The following is a 21,686-nucleotide window of genomic DNA, read 5'->3' as shown; positions in this document are numbered from 1 at the left end:
CAAATCGAAGGCATAGCGGTTAAATGAAAAACAAAGGGAAACCAAATAAACAAACTTAAAGTGAATAAAATAACTTGAAGTGAACAGATCAACAGCCTTTTATTGTAACAATAATGAGAGACGCTTGCCGGTGTTAACAAGATGCCATCAGAAAGTTCGCATTAACTTGGGTGCAATTGAAACTGAAATGAATACATTTTAATACAACGTGCTGTTGCCTAATGCTCGCCCATTCAAAATTGCTTTATACAGTCTATGATTCAAACTAGTCAAGTAGCAAAATGGTTAAAAATGATTTGATATTGATGTCTGAGATCACACATTAACATGTTTAAATGCTTGACATTCCTTAACAGGATGTTTTTATAAACAAGTTTTCTAATGTTGGTTGGACATTCATTCTATTCAGTTTAGTTTAGTTTATTTCAGATAACTGAAGAAACACCATGCTAGGTCACTGTTGCTGTGTAATTTTCCTTGTGTCATAAAGAATTTGGTAAAGTTTAAAACCCAATACCTACCTACATATGACCTATGACATATGCTGATGCTTAACCTTCCATCTCACAGAAGGACACACAAGAATAAAGCAATGCTTAGACTGTAGGCTTTTGATCATTTATATAGGTCTACTCCCTTGCCTCTGTTTGAAAATCAAGTAGGCCTAGGTCTAATTGTGGGATGTCAAATAAATATATTCTGAGCTGTTTCATCAGCCATCAAATATCTAATCGGCATATTTAAGAGTTTTGCGTATCATCAGCATTTCAAGTCTCTACAGATTCAATTGTTTACTCAAAATAGTGAATGATTGAAGTGAGAAGCCTTGTGGCCTCAAATGACATTTCCCCATAATCCATTTCCTTCTTGTACGCACCCCGAAGTTGCAACGTGTGGCCACAGAAACTCTACAATAGGAGGAGAAAAGTCACTCTCAGGGAATTCAATATGGTACACGTGTTAGATCAGTTTTCAGGGACTAGCGAACGACATGCCGATGACTACAGTATGTGTCCAGTAACAGGGGGTTTGGAGTCGAGATAGCAAGTTAGAGAAAATGTTACCATCAGTATCATACAACTAGGTGCGATTTCCAATCGGGGCTACTCTTCAGCAGCTGCGCAGCACAGGCAGGCAACTCTTTCCTTTAAACTCTTTGGTTTTCCTAACGTTGTCAAATATCGCGATAGCAGCATCCCTAATCACTACGTAATGTGCCGTGCTGCTTCTAGCGGCGCTGGTGACAGTGCTGAAAGCTGTTGGGGTGAGTTTTATTAAATGTCCTTTTTCAAATAACAATTGAAACATTTGTTTGAAATGTGTTAGTAAGACACCGTCTGCTTCTCATGCAGCGGGTTTTTAGATTTGAACGGGTTGTCCTACGTTTAATCATACGCAGATCTCAGGCCTGGGTGGGGGTAGCCGTGTTTTTCCTCGCCATAAATCGCCACACACGAACCAAATATTCCAGCAGCATGCTAGCAAAGTGTAGCCGCTGCTAGCCGCTTAGCATTGTGAACGGCCTATATGCATTGTTAACGGTACAAATAAACAACCACGTATTTCTTAATCGTACCCCAATATACAGAAGACCCAGCACTTGTGTGAAACCACTGTTAAATATTTTAAGATGTAACGTTAGTATCTTAACATAAATTGATCAATGTTAAATTGAGCCTCCGACCGTTCTTTGTTGTTCAGTCCTCGTGCCGCTAGCTCCGATAACATTTATCTGTTTATGAATATAATGAACTCACAACTCTGACAATTTAATTTGACCTTGATTCGTTGGAAGTGTAACGTTACACAGCCTGGATAATAATAACGTTAGTCTTGATGTCGGCTGTCACTTTCCAGTCGACCATTCGAAACTCTCCTTTTGTCTGTTCCGTACAATTTCTGGCAAAATACCCTGTATCGGAAGCAAGTGTGAAGTGCCACCGTTAACGTTATCTGGTTCTCAAATATATCAAATTAGTCGCTTGTCACATTGGTGTCGAATTGGTCGCGACAGCCAGTCGTTTTGGAACAAGCCTCAGTTTTCTAACGTTACCAAGTAGATCTTTTTTTATTTTTGATTGCGCTTGGTAACTTAACGTTATGCTTGTCTCAGTTTACAGAAATATCACAATTTGATGCTTACTTTCCGCGAAATCAGAGCAATGCACCTGCGATAACAAATGCCTAAAATGCCCGATCTGCCAACTTGTGGCGTAACTTACTGACAATGTCGCAGTGAATTAATTTCCATTTAAGAGTCGGAAACGCCCGGGGGGTATGTGCTATTTACGACTTTAGCGTTAGCGAGATGCTAATCTGTCTGGTTCTGTTGGTCCACACAAGGTCATTAAGATGAGGTTTATACGTAACAGTTACCGTGTGTGTTATGACTACTACGCAGTAAGTTAAGACAACGAAAAGTTGCCTATCTTCGATGGTTAAGGCACATATTGTGATGTGTTTGACGTGTGTTGGAAATGAGCTGGCAAGCCTAACGTTAGATGTGACGTTTTCGATAAAGTTGCATGCCGCAACGGGTTGGATCAGGCCATATTAACAGTTCCAGCTGAGGATGGCGGATTGCTGGGAAGTCACATGGTTGGTCCCGCCAGGGCGGCTGTTGTTCTGGCCCAGACCCAGGTTAACACCGCCGTGTTAAAGCTTGCAAGTCTCGAGTTTATCGTGGGTTTATTAGCCAGTCTACCGTAACTGGTACAATCTGTATGATTCCTTGTCTGCCTTGTTTAACAATTACTGAGCTAAACGGTAGTTTCATACAAAAGTGCTTCAACTGCCAATTGGTGCTGCTGGTTTAGTGTAAGTTGTGAGTGGACTTAAAACACCAGCACTCTTCCTGTGTCACCAAAAGCTGGTAAGGTGGAGCAGAAAAGCCCATCTCCAAGATTTTCACAAAGAGTTGTGTGTTCATTGCTTGTAACCTCTAACCCACTTGTGATAACTGACTTCTTTGTTTGTACTATCACTCATTTGGCTGTGCAGTTTTAGTTCATGTGTATAGTATTCATCCAAGCATTGTAAATGAAAACTAGACAAAAGTGGGTCTGGGTTTGACATTTAAATATAAATACCAAGGAGGTCCCTCACAAAACTACTGCTTGGAATTCGTTTTGAGCATTTTTGCAACATTATATTTTAACCTTTACAGGAAATGGAAAGGATGGAAGTCATTGCAACACAGTCACAGCAGAATAGATATCATGTGTCCCGGTTGGCTCACCCAGCTTGTTTTCAAAGTAGTGTATTTAGGTCAACAACACTGTGCTCTAATATACTGATAAAGATCTGTTTGCGTTTCTAAGTACAATTAGCAAAATTAACACAAACTTTGTTGAATGACAACTCAGAGGCCCAGGTCAGAAATGGTCCCATAAAAATCATAGCCTAAACTGAAGGTATGCTCAAGGACTTGTTGATCCACAGCTCTTGCCTGCAAGTCAGCTGCCTGGCATTGTGGGCTGTATCCAAAGGCATCTGAGGAAAACCTATTTTTATACTCATGAGTCTGGGGTCAAAGAATCTAGTGTTCTCAAAAAACCTCAAGGCACTGGTCCTCGGGGTTGATACTGTTTTTCATGCAACAGATGATGTGAAATTTTTCTACATTTTTTTTTGTTGACCCTAAAAGTTTGATCTGTGAAGTTATTGTCCAACGTGAGGTAAAGTCATCAATTCTGCTCAGCTAACCAAATTTGCTTTTTCCCCAACAGTATGAAGTGAAACGGAACTGAATTTTTGTACCATCCGCAACTGCTTCAAGTTCAGATCATAACAAAGAAACTGAAGATAAATCTCCCAAAACAAGCGAAGTTGCAACACTGAAGACAAAAAAGGATCACTTCAAGGGTGTAAAACACAAGAACTAACCAAATCCTGAAACGACCAAAGAAGATTCACGTCAGCCCAATTGAAACACAGAAGAGAAGCAATCCTATGCCCAAGCATATTCTGAGAAGACAGTAACTGATCTGAAACCAGAAGTTTGTGCCTACTCAACAGCTTTGACAAAGCACACGTCCCAACGCTGCTCCTAGCCCTCCTCATCCTCACCACACCACCGACTCACCACCGGGGTGTGGAGTGGGCTGCTATCTGCTAGTTTTTCCCCACATAGAGCCCCAAACTTTGCCTCCCTTTACTCCTCCCACTGTGTTCTTTTTTTTTTTTAAAAGCAGTGTTGTTGCACCTGCGTTAGCCTTTAGTTTTGTTGTTGGTTTTTTTTTTTGTTTTTTTGCGCTAGTTTTCTCCCACTTTTTTGCTTTTATGCAACCATCTAGAACTTGTGCCAGAAACCTGTAAGTGTGCGTGTGTGTTCAACTGTGTGCATGAAGAGATCTGCAGGAATTGCACAGTCATCAAGATCCTGAGAATTACAAGATTCAAGACAACAAATAAAGGTGGGTCTCAGTTGTAGTCCTTTCATGAGACCTATTATGTTAACCGAACTTTATAAGTATATAGTCACTTATGATTTAATTTGTCATTTCTGAATGATTTCCTCCCCGCCCCATCCCAAGAATTTGTCCCTGCTAAGGGGTTAAAGAAGTTGGATAAAATTTGATATCGCAAGTTGGGTGGAATTCAGAAACACTAACTGGTGAATAGTTTGTACACATTACCCTAATATACAGATGTACAAACACAGATTGTGTAACTCAATTCTGATTCAGTTTAGCCAGCTGCACTGAATTGGGGCAACAATACAGAGGTTGTTTTCTTTTATCACTGAACACAAATAACGTCTGTTTGTCCTAGTTTGTTGAAACAACAACCCGCTTTGACAAAACACGTGTGCTATAACTGTATCTGGATCGATCTGGCAATGATAAATTAGAATATAGGGTTCTCAATTTTAAATAGCAGCATCTTCAGTGATTGTTCTATTTGCAGCAGCTGATTTCACTGATTAGCACACCTTCAACCAGTGAAAGCAGCTGCTGCAAGCCTTTGAGCCTTTCATTGCTCCTTTTTATTTTTTCATGATTAGACATTCCTAATGTGAAATAAGTGTGAGATGATACTGAGTTGAGGTTTTCGTTCTATTGTCAGTGACCTACATTGTTATTTGCTAGAGATAACTAACACTTCACACAAACCAGCTGAACTGAACCTCCACCACTTCCAAACTAATAAACTGGTTGTTCAATTTAGTTGGAGAATAATTGGAGAATAACCTTCTTTTTTTATTTATTTTTTTATTTATTTGTTTTCAAGTCATATCCTCCCAGATCTTTGCTTTTTCAGCTTCCTCCCTGGGGGATAAAAGCCCACAGCTATTTTCCTTTTGTTTGTGACACTTGGCACACTGGCTGACCGATCTACCTTACCCGTTATGTTTGTTCCTCTCTTCACCCTTGCAGACATCCAGCGGTGTATCATTTGGGTGGTTACATAAAATAGTACTTAAGAGTCAAGGAAAAACATTAATCAAGTTCAGCAAGTGCTCAAGCAAGTTTGGTCCGAGTTTATGGGAAAATATGGGCAGCCCCTGGAAAGGCTTTGTTGAGTTTACCTTGCCTGCGTCGCCACCCACCGCGTTTGTTAGCGCTGACCTGAGCAGCACCTCCCCTGTCGGACTCAGCCTGTCGCCATATGGCCGATCCGTAAGTTCCACCTTCCCACCTCTTGTCTACGTGCCCCACCCCATCGAACACCCATCCACCCACCTTGCCCTGCATCTTTCTGCTGTGAATGGCCTAACCTCTTTCATCCTTTTCGGGCTCCCGAGACTAGCCTCTACTCAATTGTATTGCTGCAGGGTGGGGGGTGTTCTGATTAGACTGTAGACTTTTGTCCTGAGAGGGGCGGGGGGTAGTCTTATAGAGCCGCCTTTTCTTTTACACATTTCATACATTGCGTCACAATGCAGTAAAACCTTAGTCTTGCCGTGACGCAGGCAGATCAAGTTGGGCTACATTTATGCTGGTACATAACTTCACTCAGACCAAGGCAATACAAACCAAACTTCATACTAGTTGGTCCCTAGGGGAAAAACTGATAAATGTGTTAAGAGTAGCAGCACAGGGCCCAAAATTAGAGGCTGCTCTGGGTCCCCCTCATAACCCATCACCAACTCTCTGTCCACTATAGAGGCACCGCTGTTTGACCTGTCATTTGCATTGTCTGATTCTCCATCTTCAGTAGTTTTATTTTACTCTACCTTGAGTAAATCACTTCACCCTAACTGGCTGTGCAAAGAAGCTGGTTGATCCTTTTTAGTCTGCCGTCTTTGTAGAGCCATCCCTGTCTGACTGCTTTAGTATTTCCAACCAATTATTAGTGTTTTTGATTAATGGTGTATTGTGAGATTGTCATGCCAGCAGATCCATCGATACTGAGAGGCCTTAGGGATTTCTGCTTAGTATTTTGGTGTCGTGGTTTCCCACAGAGTTTGAGTATTGGTGGTCGTTGTGATGAGCTAAAATACGAAATATCGGCAGATTAGCAAGGTCAAGTAAAATAAGAGTATTTCAAAAGCTGGATAACTGGTTTTGCGCAATAACTTGTGCTATCTGGATAAGAGTAATTTAAAAAGTTGATGCTATCACTATGCTCCTTTTCAAGGCTGTTGCCTCCTCCCAACAGCACATCAAAGTTCGATCACCAGTGTCAGACATGGAAAGAGGCTCCTCTGAACCTCCAGTGGCTCGCAACACTGGGTCTGCCCCATCTACCTCTACTGGTCCCATGCCTATCCCCCGCTCCTCTTCCGTCTCTTGCCATCCCCACCCAGGAAGTAAAAAACACAAGCGGACTCCCTTGTATCAGAGATCAGTAAGAGATGGGCATGTTCGGTGGTGCCCACGTTGACTTTAACAGCTCTGTGAGCTGCTGTTGTGTCGTGTGACTTTTGCTAACAGCATGGTTTGTAGTTGCGTGTAAAGTTAGTTAAACCGGGGTGTAGTGGCAGCTTTTGATAAGTTTTATTGATATTCCAGTATAATCACTGGCTGGTTGGTAGAAGGAAGTGAACAGTTTTGAATATTAGTCTGTCTTAACAGAATAGCATGAAATTTCTGTGACGTTTTGTTAGTGTTTAGGTGATTGGGGATTAAAATCATGTGACAAGTTGAGTGCATGACACTTGTAAGCAAATCAGGAAGCACCACACAGTGTTGTGTTTTATTAATTTATTATTTGCAGTCAAGGGTATAGATTATCCTGAAATTCTATCTAGACGTTATTGTGTGTTCTCCCGTTGATGACAAGATAGCCCCAGAAGACTCTGACGTAGATTTACTTTTGCTTTTTCCCTTCCCCACTTCCTCTGAAGTTTGCTGTACCTGCATGTTTTGAAGTGTTTGTTTTTTAAGGTTGGCATCAAACACTGCATTAAACTGTTTTTCTGCACCATGTTGATCTACTACTGGATGTATTTTTAACACTTACTTCCCCCCTCTTCCCTAGATGAGTTTTGACCCTGGCATGCTCCATAACAATGGACACACTGCGTACGCCAACGGCACAGGGCCTGGCATGAGAGAAACCGGTGTGGTGGAGAAGCTCCTGACTTCATACGGGTTCATTCAGTGCTCCGAACGTCAGGCTCGTCTCTTCTTCCACTGTTCCCAGTACAATGGCAACCTGCAGGAGCTTAAAATAGGAGGTGAGAGGCCATTTGACTTCTCAGTCATGAATACTTAACCTGTAGAACATATTGAAAGGAAAAATAAATAAGCTGCATTACTGAGATGTAAGTTGTGTGTTAAGTGTGCTTACTGTTTGGTTTTCTCTCCTCAGATGATGTAGAGTTTGAGGTATCCTCTGACAGGCGCACTGGCAAGCCCATAGCAGTGAAGCTGCTAAAGATAAAGCCAGAGGTGCTGCCAGAGGAGCGCATCTCGGGCCAGGTGGGGCCAGACCTGCACGCCTATCCCTTAACTGTGCTGCATGGTTATATTCATCCAGTTAAGGAACACCATTTTATTTTTGGTTCTGTCCTTGTTTGTCAACTTAACATTTGTATGGCCCATTGTGTTTAGGGCAGGGATGTCATTGTAAGTATACTGTAAATTTGGATCCCCCTCTGATCCCGCATCTTTTTTTTTTCCATGAAGATTAACAATACATTTGAATTTCAAACTGGCTTGACATGCATGTTTGCTGGAGGTGTTATGGTGTTATGTACAAATATGGTCAAGTGATCAATGTAATTGCCCAGCGGGTGTAATTCATTTCTCTGTGAATGCTCACAGCAACTAGTATAGCTCAGTTGATCAGTGTCAACAACCATTTTTGTACACTGTTGTAAAGAGTCAGTCAGCCTGACTACTGCATCATTAAGTTGAGCTCAGCGGAGGATGGTAGAGCAGTGTCATGGTAGACTTTGTGCTTGACTTATTGGTGATGTATAAGTAAGTGATGGCTACTTGTCTTGTAATGCATACACATAATTAGATCATGTCTAAAGGCACAGCACAATGTGGCCCCACAAAGCTGCTCACTCATACTGATTAACTTACTAACTTGTTCAGTCAGGTTATCAACATGCTGGAGGCCGTTAGGAGGCCTGACACGTTGCAGATTTCATACTGAGGCACAATCATGCCCATGCAACACTGCTAAGGTGTGGACTGTGCACCACATCTGTGACGCTTAATATACTTGTTACTGTGACATTTGAAATTCAGCCATTTCATCCATTACATGTCCAGGAATATTTTAATCGGGCTATGTAATTGCAATGAATATTTAACCTACAATTTGCAAAGCCGTGTGAAAGGCCTCCACCTCAAATGTTCTCCCTTTTCTGCAGGTTGTGTCAGCAATCCCAGTGCACTTGGATGGAAAGTCTGCTCCCGGCCAGGTGCCCACTGGCAGTGTTTGTTATGAAAGAAATGGGGTAAGAGAAGAGGCTTGGATTACAGCATGCTTGATCAGTGAAAGGCAGAATGCTAATGTAATTAATACTTCCACTCATGAGGACGTTGTACAGACAGCACTCATTTACTTGTTTCATGCTTGTCTGGGTTTTGCTAAATGCCTTCACATTATGAATTATAATGTGTCACTAATGTGGAGAGATGTAAGATGTTAAATGTAGCATATTTATCCTCCACAGTGCATTCTCTTTATGGTTGGTCTTGAATGTAAAATAGTTTTAGGGTTAAAAGGTGTGTAACTCCCTTTAACAAAGTTTGACATTGGTGTGACTTCCCACAGGAGGTGTTCTACCTTACCTACACTCCTGATGACGTGGAGGGCAATATCCACCTGGACACAGGCGACAAAGTCAGCTTTTACATGGAGACCAACAAGCAGTAAGTCTATACACTGACAGTATTGTCTTAATAATTCCCAGCTTACACTCAAGGTTATTGCCATCGCTCTTGTGTTTCAGTACCGGTGCTGTCAGTGCCCGTAATATTCAACTTGTGAAGAAAAAGCAAATGAGGTGCCAGGGCGTGGTATGTGCTACAAAGGTAAGGGCCACTGATATATATTAATTACATGAACCTGTCTTAGTTGGTAGCTGACTTCACAAAACTAAATTCACTGTCCAAAACAGTTGAGAGAAGTAGCCATACAGTTTCCCCATCAACCCAGAATTTACCAGCATAGTTACTAACTTGTTTTTAAAAGGGGTGGAGTTTGTAGCAAACATATTTCCTTTAGCTATGCAATGCTAATGTATATCGTTCCATTCCACGATTTCCACCATAAACACCGTATGGATGATATGTTGACTAAAATACATCCAAATTTAATCTCTAAATTTGATTTCATTTGGTTCAACTTTGGCCTTAACAATTTTATTATTTTAGTTCCACAGAGTGAATCTTTGATTAACTTGAGACAGGCCCTGGGTTTCCTATTTTGAGTGGTAGGTTGCTGCAGCTGTAAAGCTTAACCGTGTGTTGTTTTTCAGGAGGCCTTTGGATTCATTGAGAGGGCTGATGTGGTGAAGGAGATCTTTTTTCACTACAGTGAGTTTAAGGGTGATCTGGAGGCTCTACAGGCTGGAGATGATGTTGAATTCACCATCAAAGACAGAAATGTAGGTGTTAAGTTATTCAACTTTACCATTCAAAAATACCTAAGGAATCTTGGAAAGATCCACGTTTGACCAACTTTGGCACCTGTTTTAATATCCTACGAGAGAGTGCGTGTACTATTTACATTTTTGTGTTCTTGTGGCTATAGGGTAAAGAAGTAGCCACAGATGTGAGGCTGCTTCCCCAAGGAACAGTCATCTTTGAGGATATCAGTATTGAGCAGTTCGAAGGCACTGTTGTCAAGGTCATTCCCAAGGTTCCCACCAAAAACCAGGCAAGTAGATTACACGTCTGCCAAGTTGAACATTTATGTAATAGAAGAAGTTTGGCTGTAAAATCGATCATGGGATTGTTACCCACAAACCAAGAATATAATGTACAACTTTGACAAATCTTTCCTTCCTGCATCCACAGAACGACCCTCTACCAGGTCGTATCAGTGCCCGAATTGGTTTTACTGACAAGGAACTGCCGTTTGGTGAGAAGGACTCAAAGTCCAAGGTGACCCTTTTGGAGGGAGACCACATACAGTTCAACATCTCCACCGACCGCAGAGACAAGCTTGAGAGGGCTACCAACATTGACGTTCTCCCAGACACCTTCAACTTCACCAAGGAGACCCGTGAAATGGTAAAGATTGCTTAAGAACAAATCAATGTGATTTTCCTGAAGTGGTCATTTGTTATGTAAAAATTTGTAACTTTGTCACCCAATCTTGTTCTAGGGGGTGATTGCAGCAATTCGCGATGGCTTTGGCTTCATTAAGTGTGTGGATCGGGATGCCAGGATGTTCTTTCACTTCAGTGAAGTTCTAGAGGAGAGCCAGCTGCACATCTCAGATGAAGTGGAATTCACTGTTGTGCCTGTAGGTCCTGTTTATAAGCTTTTCACAAAAGTATGTATTCTGTGTTTATTACTTAAGCAGGCACATTCAAAATATTTATTTGTTAATGACAAAGTAAAGTAACTGTCCTGTCATTTCCAGGATATGCTGTCAGCTCAGAGGAACCATGCAGTGCGCATAAAGAAGCTGCCCAAAGGCACAGTGTCCTTCCATACCCAGTCTGAGCAGCGCTTTGTGGGTGTGGTGGACAAGGAAGTTGTGGCAAACGGCAACAAGAATGCCAGTCCCTCCAAGGGCAAAGAGAAGGTACCCTAATGCACAATTATGACAAATTATAGCGCATGAAAATACCCCCAGTACATCAAAAACAATGAGATTTTTAGTTACCTTAACCCACATTATCGACCCCTTTTCTCCCAATTTTTGTTTTAGTTCTAATTTTCCTCTTTGCTTTCTTCTTCAATGACTTCGTCCTGCTCATGCTCCTTGTTGGTTAGAAAAAAGACAAGGTAGGACTTAGACCTTCTGCATGAAGCCACATCAATAATGTCTCACCGCTAAATTATGAAGATGCTCATTATTGATTCCAAGACCTTTAGAGATAAACAGTCTAAAAAGTTGGCTGTCATGAAATAATACAGTGCAAGACTGCTGTATTTACAAGTGTTAATTTTGACTAGGCTTGATGTCTAATGGGGGTGTTCTTATTTTTCAAGGGTAAAGTTGTAGAAAAGGTTAGTCCTTGCAGGCATCTGGCCCACTGTCTCCTTTAACTCCTTAGTTGACAGCATGGTATTTGACCACCAATTAACCCTTACCATGGACTTTGTCACTTATTCAGTGAATTGTAGGGCTGCACAATTAATGACGAAACAGTAATCCTAATTGACTCTTCGCCAAGCCATGCCCCTAACACGCAGCTGGCCAATCACAGCGCAGTGTAGAACTTGCTCTGAAGTCCAACACTTCCATGGCTGTGCTCCATTGCCTCCTATGCAAAAGGAGTAGTTTTTCTAGCTTTTTTTTTCCTGTATTTTTTCCAAGATATGGTCAAACACTGGGGCACTTAATAATTACAGTCACTACACAGAGAGGTTGAAAAGGAGAAGTACAATTTATTCCTTTTCCAAAACCTAAAACAAATCCAGAAAAATGTCAGTTGTGGATTGTACCTAATGCTAGCTAACTTACTATGGAATGTAACGTAATAAAACTGCTTTTCCTATTTAATGATTTAAATAGGGAATAGAGACCTACCCAGCTTTACAGGAACAGTGGTGATCCTTTAATATTGTCCTTTGTCTCAGTCGTCAGTGGTTCCCTTTTACTCTGATTTTAACGTCAGTTTGACAGCCTGAATACAACCTTCAAATGCACACTGCAACTGCAGAACTTCTTTCTGAGAACTTTTTCCCCAAAATTTGGCAACATTTCTCCAGGTAGTGCAGTAATGGACAGTGGCAGCGCCGTGATAAGTCGGACAGCATTAGCATCAGTAACTAAGGGGGGCGTGGCTTAGCAAAGAGTCAGTTGCTGGTATGTTTTTTTTGGGGGGGGGCAGTCTGTTAAGTGTCTTGAGTAATTTATCATCATTCAGTAACGGTCGATGTCTTTTGGTCCTTCCTAAATAAAATAAACACCACCGGAATAAGTCATTTAATCAACTTTTCTCTGGTCTCCAGTACTCTTTTGGCATTTGAATTCAAGATAGCTGAGACGTTTTTGCACTTAAAGCAGTTAGTGAGTAATGAGCAGCAAAAACACAACAGATTAAGAAGCCTAAAATAATCCACTGCATTTTCTATAAATTGTACTCCTATAGCTGAAACTACAGTAGTGATGGGCTAATTATGCAGACCTACACTGTAGGCTGTACCTCTGTCGCAGTAGACTATGCTAATGCTAACAATGAGGCTGCTACAGATTAATGCACTGCACACGCTGGTGCCTCATATGCTTGTGTAGGCTGCACACCATCTTCTAATAGACTGCATATTCTTAAATCATCTAATTGATTCACTTGAGATATTGGTACCGTACACCAGTTTTGTAAACAGGTGTAGCCATCTGCCTTGGTTGGGCCCAGCTGGATCGAGCATTGCTGATGCTGGTTATTGGAATGACGATGTAGATTTGATTTGTTGCTCTCTCTCTAGGAAGCTGAGGAAGGAGTGATTGCATATGAAGACTGTGGAGTGAAACTCACTGTGCCATACCATGCAAAAGACCTGGAGGGAGGAAGTTACCCACAGGTCGGAGACAAGGTATCTACTGAGTGACACTGCACTCAGTACTTTTGCTTGAGACTTAAATAAAGATGGTTCAAAGACAAATGAAAGTGAGTCATTTTAGTGGAGCGTTTAGTCAGGCTCCCGCCATATGTGAGACATATTAAAATTGTGTCCTTTTTTTAAGGTGGAGTTCTCAATCAACGAAGTGAAGCGAACCGGCCAGCAGAGTGCAGTCTCCATCAGGGTCCTCAACCGTAATGCCTCTAATGCCAAGAGATTGCATGGATTTGTTGCCACTCTGAAGGACAACTTTGGTTTCATTGAGACTGCTAATCATGACCAGGAGATTTTCTTTCACTACAGGTAGAGGTTTAAGTTCTAAGAGGCCTTTTGAATGAGTTAGTTGCTGCTTTATTTGTCAAATCATATCCAGGTCTCAGTAGGTCTCTGTTTTCTCCTCAGTGAAATGTGTGGTGACTTAGAGAACTTAGAGCTGGGAGACACAGTCGAGTACACTCTCTCTAAGGGAAAAGGAAACAAAGTCAGCGCTGAAAAGGTTACCAAAGTGGCTGCAGGTATGAGGGGTTGAATTCCAGCCATTTAATTTACCTTCATATTTGTGATGTTTGTAGACATGACAGTGTGGAAGTGTCAACAGATAAAAGGTGTGTGAAATACACTGTTTTGCTTCTAGTGAATGGAATTGGTGATGACATTGTTGCAACAGTGTTGATGGGGAAAGTCATTCGTCCCTTGCGCAGTGTGGACCCCTCCCAGACAGAATATCAAGGGCTTATTGAAGTCACAGAAGAAGGTTGGTGTCAAGTTATGAGACTTGTAGACCCGACATTTAAAGCGCACTGTTTTTCTTTTTGGCAAAATTAAGACAATATTACAACTCCTCTTCTTGGTGGTTTCAGGTGGAACTAAAGGTCAGAATTATCCTTTTGGAATCATGGGTATGGCAAACAAGGCAGATTGTTTGCAGAAAGGAGAACTTGTGAAGTTTCAGGTTTGCACAGTTGCCCAAACTGGACAGAAGATGGCCTGTAATGTGGTCCCTCAGCGTAGAGCCATGGTGGAGTGTGTCAAAGACCAGGTAGTTATCAGTTATGTATTGCTAAACTCAGTGTTGAAGTTTCTGTTGCTACTGCACAGGTAACACTGAAGTGAATAACAATTGAAGTTGTGTCGCTTTGTTGCCCCAGTTTGGCTTCATCACATATGAAGTTGGTGAGAGCAAGAAGCTGTTCTTCCATGTAAAAGAAGTGCAAGATGGCCTGGAGCTCCAGACTGGGGATGAGGTGGAGTTCTCAGTTGTACTCAATCAACGCACAGGAAAATGTAGTGCTTGCAACGTACGCAGAGTCAGGTGGGTACTCCAGAGGGCAATGAGGTGTAGAACCTGGTTTACATTTGGGCTCACTTTGAATTTTGGCTAAACTTGTTGGTGATATACGCTAACATTTTCAAGTGACACAAGTTGAAAACGCACCTATATGCACCTAACGTTACAGTGAGGGGCCTAAACCGGTGGCGACTCCACGTCCTGATCGTCTGGTGAACAGATTAAAGAGCATCACACTTGATGACGCCAGTGCTCCTCGCCTGGTCATTGTAAGACAGCCCCGTGGTCCTGATAATTCAAAGGTACAATCAAGCATGCTCGTTGCCACATTTTGTCTACTGTACTATGAAAGTGACTTCTGAACTGATGTGATTCTAATGAAATCATAGCTTCAAGTCTCTTGATGTTAAATATTGTAATTACAAAGTTGGTAATGAGCAGTGTTGGGCAAGTTACTCAGACACTGTAATATATTACTAGTTATTACTCCTTTAAAAAGTAATTTTATTACTAAACTAGTTACTTTTATCACCCAGTAATAAGTAATGTTACTATATTACTTTTCATTACGTTTCCCACAGAGGTGTTAAGGAGAGAAAGAGGGAGTGAGGAGGTGCTGCACGAATAGGCTCCTCAATCCAGCTCCACAATCAAATGATTTTAAATACGCCTAATAAAAAAATAAATAAATAAAAAAAAACCCCAGAAGAATCAATATGTGGCGTCAGCGTTAATTATCCAAATTATAGGCTAATTATCCAAATTATAGGCTAATTATGGGAAACACTGCTTTCACTACCACCCCCTTCACCCCCAAACAAGTTTAACTAATATATATTCATAACAGGCCTGGGCTATTTGGTTTGTAAAAACCATACTCTTTACTACTAACGTTTCCTAACACCACCGGCTGATAGAAATAAATAAATAAAGCAAGTAAATCCTGACTTTTGAACGTTTTCTGCACATGTAGCCTGTTTATAAGAGCAGTATTCAGTAGTTACAAAACGTTACATTAACGCCACTCTCTCCCTACGAGTCCAAGCATCAGTGACAATAGCTGCTGGAGTTTCCTGGTTTCCTGGAGGTACAAAGAATCTTGAATCTTGCTATATGCAGTCTTCCTCATTGATTTTCAGTATTTGCCACAATGGCCTAATACAACCAGAGTTATAAGAAGTTATCCTTTACCTGCACAAGGTTGGCTACGATGACATTAGTATTGGTTAATTAGCAATTTCTTTTACAACTAATGTGCTAAAAAATGCTGAGATACAATAATACTACTAGATATAGGTGGATTTTGAGATTTTCAGACGTTTCTAGATCTTCCTACCTGAAACTTTCAATTACAATTGGCCCTTCACTAAACCATGCCTCAAAGACGCAGCTGGCCAATCACAGCGCAGTATAGGACTCTCTCTAACTGAGGTCTGACATTTTATGGCTGCGTTCCATTGACTCTAATACAAAAGGAGTTGTTTTCTAGCTTTCTTTTTGCTGTATTTTTCCAAGATATGGTCAAACACTGTTCCTGGGGCACTTCTAATAACAGTCACTACCCAGACAGGTTGAAAGTACGATTTATTCCCTTTCCAAAATCTAAAACAAATTCAGAAAAATGTAGGCTGTTTCTAATGTAATGTTAGCTTGGCAACAGTAACTAAGGGGTCCGTGGCATAACGAAGTGTCAATTGGTATTCTTTTGCATTGTATGTCAGCTGCAACATTAATTATGTCCGTCCTCTCCTTTTACAGGGCTTCAATGTGGAGCGCAAGACTCGCCAGCCCGGTGTCATTGACTGAGCAATACAGAGCCCGCACTGTTGGGTGACGGTGGGATGCTATCCCAAAGTGCAACAGCAGGGGATAAGGGAATTTGATTTGACACATGCTTGTACACACAAACTCATACACAAAACATACGCACACATACAGTAATCAGCATGTGCAACTTTTCTCATTCCACGGTTCCCTGCCTCTCATATAGGATGTACTTGATACAGAGTTCCACGCGGCAGTGTACATGGGGTCTCTGAGTGTGTGCGTGTGTGATGTATCCTAGAAGTGGTTATAGTGGGGAAAGGAGCTATTTGTTTCTGGGGGTCTTGTCCCTCTACATCAGAGTGATGACTGTGTGGCTGTCTATGTCCCTATCTTTTTGAATCCGCTTTTGTCTGGAATTCTGCACCTGTAATCTGTCCAGTAGTTTGCCGGGGTGAATGAGTGACTGTTGGCATGTCTTTATCTGCTCCATTTTTGTTCACATATTTTTGCTCCTTTACCCATGGAAACTTAAAATGGTTTCATTGACAGGTTTCCACTACTGTATGCTTTCCTACAAGACGCATAAAGCAAGGTTCCCTCCATACGGAGGATCATATTTCTCATACGTGCAAGCTTAAACTGGGGGTTCTTCTCTGCTCGGTTTTTTTGAGCAGTTTTAAAATGCTTTATTGAAGAGCTGAAGTGAAAGCATGGTGTGTGTGTGTGGGTGGTGTATGTGAATGTCAAATTAGTTAATCTAATGGATTTACTTTTACCAATCTGGAGCCTTTAGATACCTTTTTTTTGGTATTCACATGCTCCACTTTCTCAGGTGCAGAATTCCTTGTGGCATCTTATATCTGCATTTCTTTTATACTTTTTTTTTTTTTTTTTCTCTCTCAAATATTTTTGCTTTTTTCCATTGAAACTCAATCTGCTAATATTGAATTAAGTAAGAATAAGGTGCCTAAAAACTACAAGCAAAATAAAAATAAAAAAAACTAAAGAAAAAATTAGATGTATCCTCTGTTCCCAGCCAACCATCAAAATATTCAGAACAATCTTAGGGTGGCTTTCTTTTCTAGTAGAAATAATACTGATATGCATCCCAAACCTGTGGGTTGAACTATACTGTATGTAATGTGTGCTTTTTTTTATTTTTTTTTCCTTAGTGAAAGTTCAAATTTCAGATAACAAATTTAACTCGAAGAAGGAGAAAGGTAAAGTAATAGAAATTCACTTTAAAGAAGCATTAAGAATCAGGATATCAGTTATTGTGCTCTGGAGACATGGTGGGTGAGCTGTTGTGCCTCTGCACATTAAGTTACAGTCAAAAAAATTTTCTTTGGAGATCACCACGTTTCAGTTGAACCACGTACAGAGGTTCTCATGTACTTTTGTTAATGGTCTTGAATGAAACAATTGAATTAAAATTTTATGAAAATCATGAGCTGTTTTGTGAAATTGTCGTCTTTTTTTATTTGACAAAATGGTGCCTTAAGACTGCATAAAGTATCTGTAAAACCAATTATGTAGACCAATGTTACACTCAAGAGCAAGAAATAACCTGTCTATATTAAAGACTAGCCAAAAGCTGTTACAAAAAGACACTAGTGCATATGCATAGTTGAGTGCTCTAAAGAGGAAAAACAACTAGTGCTTCTTAGCAGAAGATACAATTTACAAATTCACCAGAGATGAAGCTCAGTCAAAGCTTTTAGTCTGATGTAATCCATAATTTCTTAAGGGCTAATTATTTGTTTTAATCCTCAGTGACAGTTCCAGTGTGAAAAATACAATTCATTCAGTATAATATAAATAACTATATTTGTAAGTACATTGTTTTCAACTTGAGGGCCAAATCCTCAGAATGACGGATGAAAGCTGTCTGCTAGGACAGCTAGGTTGGATGTGCAAGGCACAATGGCAAGGGATCTTACCTGCAGATGTAATTTTGATCTTAAAATGTAAAGTTGTGAATATTCTTAAATGCTTCTTATGAAAGCAGTTGCTGCTGTGAAGGGCGTTCTATTTTGATTTCAACTGTGATCCCCTTGTCCTTGCTTCCTTGCTGAGGACCACACAGGCTCCCTTCTGATAAGGAACCTGTTCAATCACTAGGGGGCTCACTTGAGAATAAACCAAAAGATGACTGTGCTAATGTGGAACTAGATGTACCACAGTGCTTGTTGTTCTATCCCAAACATAGGAACAGTAAGGATTGGATACAGATAAACCAGGGTGATCTATGCATTTATAATATTTGACTCTATGACCTCTGTTAAAGGTGGGGTATGCGATTCTAATACAATACACATCTTTTTTCTGTTCTGTGTGCGCGCTAGAAAAAAACAAAACTGGTGTTTGGACTGAGCCACACAACACTATTCCAGCCATGATTTGTGTGTCAGGTGACGTTAAATGACTTGCCCACGGACATTCAGCTTGCTTTCTAGCTTGCCAAAACATGCTGTTGTGATGATAGCTATAGTGGCAGGCGAGTTGTGAGTATCACTGTCTGGAGCTGCTGTGTTGCCTCTGGGACCGTCTTGTCCTCTCTGCACATTAGTTTGGCAGCAGTTAACCCACAACTGATGTAAGACAGCTAATGTTAGTTACATTGCTTGCTGTGTTGTTGTATACTTTGTATGATGGTGTTGGATTTCCTCAGAATCGCATACCTCACTTTTAATTGGATTCTAAACCTTGGTGCTGCCCAGATATATGGTGAGCTCAGAGCGGTGAATCACCTTCTTTTTAGTCTGTGATGGAGAGCTTTGGGCTTCAGACCAACGTGTCCACCACTCCCTCAGTTCAGTAGGCCCTGTGGGCCGTCGCTCCTTTATCTGGTTGGTAGGAACTAGAGCATGAGGAGGGTTTAAGTCTTCTCTGGGCAGGGACTTCCTGTTAATATTTACATTCCCATCTGGATCAGATTGTTGCAGATTTAGGTTTTTAGTTGAAACAGCTGAAATCTTAGTGGCAGCATTTGAAACAACTTTTGAAACCATCTCAGAATCCTCTTGAGCGTTTTGTGTAGCGAAGAATTCGTGCCCCTGCATTTTCCGCTTGCACTCCAGAGCCTTCACCCTCATTTCAAGGAACTGACACTGCAAGTCTTTCTCGTAACCTTCCTCTGCCTTTAATTCATTCTCCCAAAACTTGATCTGTTCCATCTCTTCCTCAACCATTCTCTGCTGAGCTTCCTGCTCAGGTTTTTTGGCCCTCAGTCTTTCCTCAAGATCAAAAATCTGTTTGTCTGTGCGTGCTATCTGGACCTGTAAATCCTGCAAACAACTGAGTTGACATATTATGGTTTCTGTTAGGCTATTTTTCTCATCTTCAGTTGTAGCACAGCCTGAACTGGACACGTCATCAGATTTTTCCTCTTGACATTTTTTGGAGTGCTTGCTTTCTCTACCCATCGTCTGACTTCCCATGCAGCAGGATGTTTGATGATCCAAGTCTGACTTTAAACTTTTTTGACCTCTGACTTTGCTTCTACTACTTTGACCTGAGTTGTCAACAGTGAGAGAAACATCCAGAGAGGTACGATTCCTTTTATCGGTCCTCTTATTGCTTTCCTTATCACAGGCAGTACTATAGACCTTGCCTTTACCAAGACTCTCCAGCCATTCCCAAGCTTCCTCCATGAGTGTCAGAGACTTTCTTTTGGGTCTTTTCAGGTCCTCTTTTTGCTGCTCAGCCTCTTGTTTTAAACAGGACAGAGGTGGCAAGCTTTGACGATGCAAACTTAGTGAACCACTGCCCCGCCGCATTCTGGTACCTGCATCTTTTCTTCTCAATGGCGGGCAGGGCTGGTATCTGCCAACTTTTGTCCTGCTCATTTCATCCCAGGCTGAGGGTCCCTTGTGGAGTAGCGTGAGTTGGACCTCCCTGGCCTGCTCACCGTACTTCTTAAGAGTCTCCAGAAGGCATTCATTGGGCGTCATGCACCGCTGAAAGTCTTTAAATTTCTCCTGTAACGTGTAGCGTCCAGGTTGACCTAAAGAAGGATATGACTGTGTTTGTCAGCCTGATCAACATGTCAGAACATAAATCTTATGACTATGTAGAGTCACAGACATACATACCCAGGGCTTGAGCCAACGCTATGACCACTTCTTGGCATGTTGTGTACTCTGTAACGCCACAGACCACACGTGGGACACCATCCACTGACACCTTTACTTCCATTGTAACCAGTCTATGATTTAAAAAGGATATTAAAGTTTAGTCAGTGTGTGGCACATTGTGCAGGACACTTGTTCTCTGTTAGAGAAGAAGTGTTAGAGACATCTTTAATTAACATTCACCGTTACATGTCTGCCCATCATGTAATGGTCTGTTCGAGGACAGTTTAAAGCATTGTTAGTAGGATGTCTATAGTGACTACTATAGACTACCAAAAAATGCAGAAAACAAGCTTTTAATAGAACTATCCCTGACAAAATATTTACATAGACCTACCTTTTTTGTTCTCTCTGTAGTGCGGCTGCTCTGACCTCTCTGCTCTGGGGGAAAGTTATGGTTGCGAGGAACACTTGAACAATTAAAACCAATTACAATTCCTGATGGCATCTACCACTGGAGGACAGTTTATGATCCCACCCATCTTGCATAGTTTCCATTTTGCCTGAAAAAACAGCAATATTTCTTTAGGTTTGTGTGAAATTGTACGACAGAAATGAAATGAGCAACAACAAGACATTTTGTCAGTCATTATCAGAACTGAGATGGTAGGAAGTACAAAGCTATAAACAAGGTTCTGAGTTAATCAGTGCTTAAAGAGGCTTTGAAGTTGGAATGAAGAGGCCTTTGTGTATGTGTATTCACATTGCTCAAACCAAATGTATTTGTGCTGCCAGGTTTTCAAATTCTCATCAACAGCCAGCTTTCTGATCATTTTCCTTCAGACCCTCCTTCATTTTTCATGTGTCATTGCATTGAAATCATATGGCCTTGTCATGAAGGCACATTTTTCGCTTTTAAACTAATGTTCACCTCATTCGGCCACAGCTAGCCTCAATTCGCACTTGCATTTTTCCCATTGACTTATTCCTTCACAGCAGTACTAATAGAGAAGAGTCTTAAAGTGAGCAAACAAACTCAGTGATGTCAGTTATACAGCAATATCTATCTGAATTCTGCTAACACAAGCTTATATTAGCTGCCGTGAGCATCCTCGTGTGGTCATACCAGACCTCATTCCTGCAAAATCCCTGAGTGTGCTGAATTGAGCAATTGTGTGTTTTTATTGCTTATCACTTCAGCTTTTCATTCAAGATAATTCTTATTCTATTTGTTCTTCTCTTCTACGAAGGTACACAGTCTTGCTTTAATTCACCTTCAAGAGATGTTGAACACAATTTTATTTGCTGTTAAAGACAGTGTTAACTGCCAGTTTACCATACAGTCTATGCAGATTACACACCACTGCTACCTCCACCTTCCATCCTTTTAGTGTTTTTGTAGTGTGCCGT

The 21,686-nt window shown here is 41.1% G+C and overlaps 2 protein-coding genes across 9 annotated transcripts; one reads left to right on the top strand and one right to left on the bottom strand.

The window, feature by feature from the left end:
* The first annotated feature begins 1,109 nt into the window (after window positions 1-1,109).
* On the top strand, window positions 1,110-17,653 carry csde1 (cold shock domain containing E1, RNA-binding). Of its 8 annotated transcripts, none has more exons than XM_038723342.1 (22): window positions 1,110-1,264; window positions 3,729-4,415; window positions 6,604-6,792; window positions 7,426-7,624; window positions 7,759-7,868; window positions 8,774-8,860; window positions 9,181-9,278; window positions 9,359-9,440; window positions 9,887-10,015; window positions 10,162-10,287; window positions 10,428-10,643; window positions 10,738-10,908; window positions 10,999-11,163; window positions 11,355-11,366; window positions 13,014-13,121; window positions 13,273-13,451; window positions 13,551-13,663; window positions 13,783-13,902; window positions 14,009-14,187; window positions 14,297-14,460; window positions 14,606-14,738; window positions 16,195-17,653. In XM_038723342.1, exons 3-22 carry the CDS (start codon window positions 6,634-6,636, stop codon window positions 16,240-16,242), a joined length of 2,598 nt encoding a protein of 865 aa, XP_038579270.1. In that variant the 5' UTR covers window positions 1,110-1,264; window positions 3,729-4,415; window positions 6,604-6,633; the 3' UTR covers window positions 16,243-17,653. The 8 variants fall into 8 exon arrangements, with proteins under 8 accessions (XP_038579270.1, XP_038579265.1, XP_038579268.1 ...); XM_038723337.1 differs by having other exon boundaries at window positions 7,759-7,925; XM_038723340.1 differs by lacking the exon at window positions 6,604-6,792 and adding an exon at window positions 5,379-5,621 and having other exon boundaries at window positions 7,759-7,925.
* rassf11 (Ras association domain family member 11) lies at window positions 17,099-20,848 on the bottom strand. Its single transcript, XM_038723347.1, has 3 exons — window positions 20,674-20,848; window positions 20,298-20,410; window positions 17,099-20,209 (listed from the first exon to the last, which is right to left on the bottom strand). Exons 2-3 carry the CDS (start codon window positions 20,398-20,400, stop codon window positions 18,903-18,905), a joined length of 1,410 nt encoding a protein of 469 aa, XP_038579275.1. The 5' UTR covers window positions 20,401-20,410; window positions 20,674-20,848; the 3' UTR covers window positions 17,099-18,902.
* Between the last annotated feature and the right edge of the window lie 838 nt (window positions 20,849-21,686).

Source organism: Micropterus salmoides, unplaced genomic scaffold, assembly GCF_014851395.1.
Source record: "Micropterus salmoides isolate LMB-PRFRI ecotype aquatic unplaced genomic scaffold, ASM1485139v1 Ms_hic_scaffold_16, whole genome shotgun sequence".
Taxonomy (NCBI): domain Eukaryota; kingdom Metazoa; phylum Chordata; class Actinopteri; order Centrarchiformes; family Centrarchidae; genus Micropterus; species Micropterus salmoides.
Note: the sequence above shows the minus strand (reverse complement) of the source record. Positions and strands in the feature narration are given on the sequence as shown.

Excerpts from the sequence above, each read along its gene's own strand:
- rassf11 (XM_038723347.1), bottom strand. The coding sequence starts at position 20,400 with ATGGAAGTAAAGGTGTCAGTGGATGGTGTCCCACGTGTGGTCTGTGGC. Across the intron at positions 20,210-20,297 it reads AGCGTTGGCTCAAGCCCTGG|GTCAACCTGGACGCTACACG; the intron begins GTATGTATGTCT and ends ATCCTTCTTTAG.
- csde1 (XM_038723337.1), top strand. The coding sequence starts at position 6,634 with ATGGAAAGAGGCTCCTCTGAACCTCCAGTGGCTCGCAACACTGGGTCT. Across the intron at positions 6,793-7,425 it reads CTCCCTTGTATCAGAGATCA|ATGAGTTTTGACCCTGGCAT; the intron begins GTAAGAGATGGG and ends CCTCTTCCCTAG. Across the intron at positions 14,461-14,605 it reads TGCAACGTACGCAGAGTCAG|TGAGGGGCCTAAACCGGTGG; the intron begins GTGGGTACTCCA and ends CTAACGTTACAG.